Raw genomic sequence first — 7657 nt, 5'->3', positions numbered from 1 at the left:
TCCTTTCCAGTTCTTAGTTTATACAATCCATACTCACCTTCTGCCTAACTAAACATTGTCATTTTTGTGCCAAATGAAGAGTAGGACTCCTAGGATTGTCCTCAGACTCTCTTGGTTCAATCTTCCTGCTTTAATCTTTCCAACTTCTTCAAAAACTCCTGAAGCTTTTGCTTCTCCTTCCATAGAATGGAAATATATGTTGCAATACTTACCGCAAAGAAAATTATATATTTTAAGAATAGACTAAAGAAATGTTGTGAGACATCAGACATCAATCAGATGTTGTGAGAACTGATTTCTGCATCAGAATATCTCCTTGACTTTACAGCTATCCTTTCGTCCTGGCTCAAAGTTCCAGAAGAAAGATGCTCCAATATAATACTCCTGTTTGAACTTTGAGTCATACACATTCCTTCTTCTGAGAAAACTTGCTTCTGCATGAACCCTCCCTTCATGACTTTCAGCTCATCTATTATTGAATCTGAGACCCCAGGGTAACTGACTGATGACTCTCATCAGTGGCAGATTTTGGTGTAATACAGGACACACAACTCCCAATTCAGGTCAAGTCCCAATTATCCTGCCTCCCATTATGACCTGTTCAATGTTGTATTCCATTCTACTTCATTTTAATGTAAAAAGTCTTTTCTGGTGAAGCCAGTCTTGTTTTCTCATAAAAATTCACTCCTCGGGTTTTTCAAAGGGTATTTCCATAACCACCTTCCTAGTATATAACCCAATACTTTCTTCTTTCCCCACAGTCCTTACATGAAGCCTACTCATACCAACATCACTGTATCTTTTTTTTTTTTTTTTTGTACTCTGAAGTCCCTCAGCACTTGATTCCTTTAAGTTTTATCTTAGTGTTCTATTGGGAATCATATGAAAATGTAAAAAGATATTTATTGAATGAACAGGAAACAGGGAAAGACATTGATCAGAAAAAATGTTTATTCATCAAGTCTTTAAAGATACAAAAACATGTGTCTTCTGTGGAGCTCTGAAAACAGGACTCCAGCAAAGCAGTTTTCAGCCTTGTGGTCTTCAAGCATTTCCAAGATCTGTGATATTGGAAAGAAAAAAAATTAAGACAGACTTGGGTCTCCATGAGCAGAGAGTATTCTTTCCCTTAGTTCTGAGTGGCACAGTGCCCAAAGAAACCTAGTCAGTACAGTAGGAACCCAAATCTATTACAAATCTTTACCCATAAGCAATCCTATGGACTGTCTGAGGTTTGACAGAGTGAGTGGCCCTCTCCAGTAAATGTGTTTTTCTATAATAATGTGCAATGTGAGTAATCTGATGTTTTTGACAAATATTTACCCAGGGTTTTATGAAGGAGAAGGTTTGGGGGACAAGCTGAAGGAGCTCTGACTGCCTTTTGAAGGAGTGTGAGTGACTTACCTTTGCTGCAAGGAGCATTGTATTCAGCAATTGCAAACTCATCTGGAAAAGAAAAAAACCAATAAAAAACCAGAAATCATTACATGAAGTGAGAAAGAAAGCAAGTATCTGTGGAATACAGGCCAAGGAAGGAGTTTGTTGTGGGAAGAACAGTATTGTACCAGAAACATTAGCATCGCTCATTTGATGCACTGCTTGCTACCTTATATTCTCCTTTCAAATACAGTGTTTTATATTTTCTTTTATCCCAAACTCCTGAAGGACTCTTCAGATGTTCTACTTACTTAAATCTCAGTCATACAGTCTATTTATCTGATGAAAAGGGAACTGAACATCCCACAGGTGTTTCGTATTAGTAGTTGATATATTTATAATGTAGGTTGTTTCTACAATGTGTGTATAAGAGACAAAAAGAGGAGCATCAGACTCGATGGAAACAAAATGAAGTGATAATGTAATTACTTAATGTAATAAATAGCCCCAACACATCTCCCAAATCTGATTTTCTGTGATCAGGAATTAAATATTTCTATGTGATAATCACTCTGACTCACCCGTCTCGTAGTAATCATAGACTTTCACTATGGCTGGTTTCAGATCTCTTACTGGGACATCTTGCAGAACCGTGAAGAACAAGCTCAGTGTCTGATTTGACACCTGGAAAGCAAAAGTCAATTAAATGACCTTTCAGGAAGCTTTCTTCTCTCTTTGAATTAGTTTAAGTATTCACCTGTTTTTTGGGGAAAGGCTTTATCATCTTACAGCACACTATCGGGTCCTTAATTAAATTGTGCAGAAATCTTTCAGAGGGGATGATAAATTCTCCAGATTTCTTAAATAACTTAAATATTTCTTAAATAACTAACACAACACATATATTTCTGTCAATGCCGATACATAGCTCCTTTCATGGGAGTAAATGATACATACTTTTTATTGGATGACTGTGTTCATTTTTAAATATTCAGAGATTTGGTATAGCTTCACTTCTCTGTCTTGCAGGAATACTTGTGTAGACTCAAGGAGGCATCTAAAAGGTTGATCTTTCCAGGCTTAAATTTCATAAAATTTGTAAACCATAATTCCCATCAACATGTGCATGAACAAACTCTCCTACCACACGTATCTATAAAATCAGATTGGTTTATTGGTGAACTGGTCTCATTATTTTGTGGTTCAAGTCCTTGTAAAGGTTGACAGTTTTTTTTCCTTTCATATTGTTGTTATGTTGATAATTAACTAATAATTGACTAATCACAAGTGCTACTTCCTTATATTACTGGGTATCAAAATAACCTGTCAACATAATAAACACATTCTGTGAAGATTTCTTGCTTATGGGGTTTTAGGAATATTCATATCCCAAGATCCTAATAAGCCATTTCTACCCATAATGCCTGGTGAAATACAAATAAAGGAGAGGAGAACACTCTTTTAGAGTTAACATTAGAATTCTGAAATTTCTAGCATGGGAGTGATGTTTCTAAAATGCATTTACCTTCCCAGATGTTCCCTTGGAGGATTATTATCTACGTTTTTTTTTTTTTGTTTTTTTTTTGCAGATAGACTGGAAGGTCTCTTACCTTATCCAGGTAAATCAAGACATGGTTGTTGCTGACTTCTGTCCGGCTCACATGGTTAGATCTTTCAAGCTGAAGAAAATTGAAACACCACAAATGTTAATAAATAGATGAAACCACTGGGGGAGCCACAGAAAAAATATTTTGTATTGCCAAAATAACCCTGCGGATAGAATTATTCAAATACTTTTTGTAAGCAAAGATAAAATATAATACAATTAAAAATGGAAGGCATAAAGGGTTCAATATCAGGATGACACAAGACCAATGTGTAAAGTTATTTATCTGACGAAAAGACAGCTAAGTATTCTAAACTTGATAGTTACTCATATTTCAAAGTTCAATTCAGTTTCTATTTCTTCATAAGGAGTTTTTTTCCTGTTTTGCTTGCTCTATTTTTCTTTTAACTTCTGTAATACTTATAGTTTATGCCAGTCATTTTCATATTTTTCACTGGTTCATGTTCACATGTTTTATCTTCTTAACAAAATTCTGAGCTAAGAAGAAACTGAAAAACACCTGCTGACAATCTTTTTCTTGTAGTCACGGGTCCTAGCGCAGGCCTGTGCACACGGTGAGCATTCATACCAACACGTGATTATATTTCTGAGCTTGGAAAAAGCGTAAGGCTTTGATATTGATTGATTCTCATAGTATTTTAATATTAGTATTGTCTTATGCTCGGGATACATACAACCTTAAATCAAACCGGGCATTCTGGGGTTATGATAAACCTACCATTTTCACTGTTGGCTTCAGGGGAACGAAGCCAGAGACCATCTTCACATCAACGATCGCCATGTTGGAGGCAGAGCGGCTCCCGGTATAACTGAGGATCCATGGAAGGAAAGGATTAGCGTTTTCTGTGTTTTTAAATATTTTCTTCTTCTATGTCCATGTTAAGCATTCCACAGCTCTAAAAGGTACATGTAAGTCTTCCCAAATACCTTATCCCAGTGGTTTGTAAAAGTGGTGTGTATAGAATTTTTAGGAAGCCTATTGAAGCCACCGAGACCAGGCCCTGCTCTAGACCCGATGAATCAGAATTTCTACAGTGTGGAGGCTGAGGATCTGCATTTTTTTTTTTTTTTGATGGAGTTTTTTGCTCTTATTGCCCAGGCTGGAGTGCAATGGCATGATCTCGGCTCACCACAACCTCCGCCTCCTGGGTTCAAGCAATTCTCCTGCCTCAGCCTCCCGAGTAGCTGGGATTACAGGTATGTGCCACCACGCCCGACGAATTTTGTGTTTTTAATAGAGACAGGATTTCTCCATGTTGGTCAGGCTGGTCTTAAACTCCCGACCTCAGGTGATCTGCCTGCCTTGGCCTCCCAAAGTGCTGGGATTATAGGCCTGAGCCACTGTGCCGAGCCGAGGATCTGCATTTTAAGAAAGCTCTACAGGTGAGGCACAGGCTGTTTGTGACCTCTAATCTATGCCCATTATTTTATTTATTTAATTTTATTGTCTTTCAGCTGACAAAATGATGTATATTATGAATAATAAATTTCAGTCTACATTATTTACAAAACCAACAATAATTTATAATGTTTACTTAAACACTGGCTTTCAACAAAACACTTAGAAACACCTAGCGTCTTGTCCCTGAGAGTTTGCATCTGAAATTTGGACTGCTTAATTTATTTTTTGGCATATATATATGCCAAATTAAATGAAAAAATATATATATATATTTAACTTTTAGGTTCAGGCGTACACGTGCAGGTTTCTTATCTAGGTAAACTCGCGTCATGGGGGCTTGGTGTACAGATTACTTGATCACTTGGGTACTAAATTTTGTACTCAATTGTTATTTTTTCTGATCCTCTCCCTCCTCCCATCCTTCACCCTCAAGTAGGCTCTGGTGTCTGTTGTTCTCCATTTTGTGTCCATGTGTTCTTATCCTTTAGCTCCCACTTACAAATGAGAATGTGCAGTGTTTAGTTTTCTGTTCCTGTGTTAGTTTGCTAAGGATAATGACCTCCATCTCCATCAATGTTCCTGCAAAGGTCATGATCTCATTCTTTTTGATGTATGCCAGTTATTTGTTACATAGATTTTGTCTTAACTGTTTTCCTGAATAGTATCCCCAACCAAGTTATATGTTTGTGGAGAGATAATTTTTTGTCAGATCTGCAGCTATTTAAATATTGATGCATATAAGTATACCTTCCCCCAAAATTAATAATATCATATATAACCTGAAATGTGTTTATTGCCGGTAGGAATTCTAACTAAAGAGTCACTACTTCGTTCTAGTCAAACTTTTCAATAATTCTTCATCTCCGTCTTCAATAAAGCAAGAATAATATAGGATTTCATTACATAACAAGGAATTCAGGTCAGAGACAATGGGTAATATTTATTTAGTTGTTATTGAGGGAAATTATTACCCTTTAAACAATGAGGTTGCACAATGATAGATCCTGGATGGACAATGTAAACCCCATCATTGAGAAATTATATTGTATCAACTTAAGAGAATACATTGTATTTTTAACAAATAGTGCAAACATCTACTGTTGTACTGCTTTACTTAAAGAGGAGTTCCAGTACGAAGATTGGTGGTTATTCTTAGGATTAGGTGATACAGTCAGAAGGTCTTACCTGACACTTAGTGAGATTTGGAAGCTGGTGTGGGCTTTGGGTTCGTCACAAGTTTCAGGCAGAGTCTGCACCCCTAACGCGAATGGGAACGCTTCCTTTTCTGGGTGAATGTTGTATTTCAAGGATGTCTATGGAACATCAAAGACAAAATCAGTTTTTTTGCCCTTTCCCAGAATTCCTCTCAACTTCCCTAACTCTTTCTCTGGTTTGCCCCATTGCTTTCCGAGTTAGGATTTCTCAGTGAGAACAGCTGCTGTCCTCATCTGTCCTCTGTCCTCACCTGCCCAAGAGTCTCACCTGGAGGTAGACACATCCTTCGCCTGTCACTTTCATGCTGTATTCCCCAGGCAGCTCTGGCAGTGAGACCTGCTGCAGTAACAGGCGGTTGCTGTTGTCCACTTGGAAGTTGTTGGAAAATGTCCCTGAAGACTGGATAGTCACCTGTGCAGCCTTCCCAGTTCTGGTAAATGTGGCTGCTCCATATTTGGACAGAGCATGGAGAGCCACCACTGTGTCCTGGAAGAGATAGATGAGTGAGAGAACCCATTGGGTATTTTAAAGCTTTGAGGGCTGAGATATTTTTCAAAGACCCATGTGACGGACTTTGATTTCCTACTTCCCTCACTACTTAAATATTGGAGCTCTAATTTCAAGATTGATTCTAATCTTTAGATAGTTGAAGAGCCATAACATTCAAATATCTACCTTGGACTACACGTTTATTTATCAGAAAATTGATCCTTTTCTCTCTGTAAGTATATGTGGAACATGGAATGTGGAAAATATATGTGAATGATAATCAGTTATTGGCATCAGCTATTTGCTAACATGTCTTTCTTGACAACTGTGGCGGTATCTGCCATCATCCAAGCAAAGTTGAGTCTGGCTCTCTCCCATATTAAACTGCTCAGTTGCTGAGGTCAGTGTCCTGGAAAGAACCCAAGGTTCTTTGCAGCCATGAGCAGAGTCATGCTTCAGTTTCTCCAAAAGAAATAAAAGATGAATATTATAATTATCTTACGGATTGAATGACATTTTTATTTGGTTTTCCCTTTTTATTGGGTGATTTCCTGTTCCCAGTGAATGTCTGCTGGTAGGTATCCTCATCAACATTGAACCTGGATGGCCTCCTTCAAATAATATATTTCTAAGAAATGAATGATAACCTTTAACAAAATTACTTAGTTTTTTTCATTCATATGATGAAAGATTAATACAATGGAAATAGGATGGAATGCCACTTTGTCACACTTTTTCTGTTTTAGGGTATATAAGCAAACATCTAAATTCTCTGAAGATAAAACTTTCTGCTGTGTACATATCGATGAATTGTTCAGATACATGGTTATATAGGTAGACTTAGGAGGTTGGATGAATCAAGACAGTTCTTTGTGCTCCTGATGAATAAATGTTTGTGTATTATGAGGTGAACAGGAGGCTGGACGCAGCGGCTCACACCTATAATCCTCGCACTTTGTGAGGCCGAGGTGGGCGGATTGCCCGAGCTCAGGAGTTCAAGATCAGCCTGGGCAACATGGTGAAACCTCGTCTCAACTAAAAATACAAAAATTAGCCAGGCATGGTGGCACATGACTGTAATCCTAGCTACTCGGGAGGCCGAGGCATGAGAATTGCTTGAACCTGTGGGTGGAGGTTGCAGTGAGCCAAGATCGCACCACTGCATTCCAGCCTAGGTGACAGAGAAAGACTCTGTCTCAAGAAAAAAAAAAAAAGGTTGAATAGGGGAAGCACAAAATGTGTAGTTTTGAAAAAAGCCTATTAAAGGGGACCGAAGAATGGAGAGATTTGTGAGGAGAGGTTGTTGGAGGATTTTGAGTAGAGTTCCTTTGAACAGTTTGAAAGAGACCCTATAGCTTCCAGGAGAATGGCAGGAGACATCTCCTTCATTCTGCTCATGCTCCACTGCTGCTTGAGGAAGGCAGTGCTGTTATGGGAAATAGAAGGATAACACAGTGATGGGGTGCCAGAATTCTGAGCATTTCCTTTGGGCCCTTTTTGACTTTCATTTGCTTTTATTTCCCATTATCCTTGGATACTGAAAACTT

The 7657-nt window shown here is 38.1% G+C and overlaps 1 protein-coding gene across 3 annotated transcripts in view; it reads right to left on the bottom strand.

The window, feature by feature from the left end:
- Positions 1–929: 929 nt before the first annotated feature.
- Positions 930–7657, bottom strand: part of A2M (alpha-2-macroglobulin) — a 46926-nt gene continuing 40198 nt past the window's right edge. For 2 of the 3 annotated variants that reach the window (XM_011953300.1, XM_011953310.1), the window contains 7 exons: positions 5889–6107; positions 5592–5719; positions 3723–3813; positions 2988–3056; positions 1959–2061; positions 1405–1446; positions 930–1061 (listed from right to left, as the gene is read on the bottom strand). In XM_011953300.1, the coding sequence (XP_011808690.1) occupies positions 1045–1061; positions 1405–1446; positions 1959–2061; positions 2988–3056; positions 3723–3813; positions 5592–5719; positions 5889–6107 (669 nt within the window). In that variant the 3' untranslated portion in view covers positions 930–1044. Of the gene's footprint in view, positions 1447–1958; positions 2062–2987; positions 3057–3722; positions 3814–5591; positions 5720–5888; positions 6108–7657 lie in introns of all 3 variants that reach the window. The other variant, XM_011953290.1, reaches the window with a different exon arrangement.

This window comes from Colobus angolensis, unplaced genomic scaffold (assembly GCF_000951035.1).
Source record: "Colobus angolensis palliatus isolate OR3802 unplaced genomic scaffold, Cang.pa_1.0 Scaffold11, whole genome shotgun sequence".
In the NCBI taxonomy this organism is placed as follows: Eukaryota; Metazoa; Chordata; class Mammalia; order Primates; family Cercopithecidae; genus Colobus; species Colobus angolensis.
This window is presented reverse-complemented; position numbering and strand designations above follow the sequence as displayed.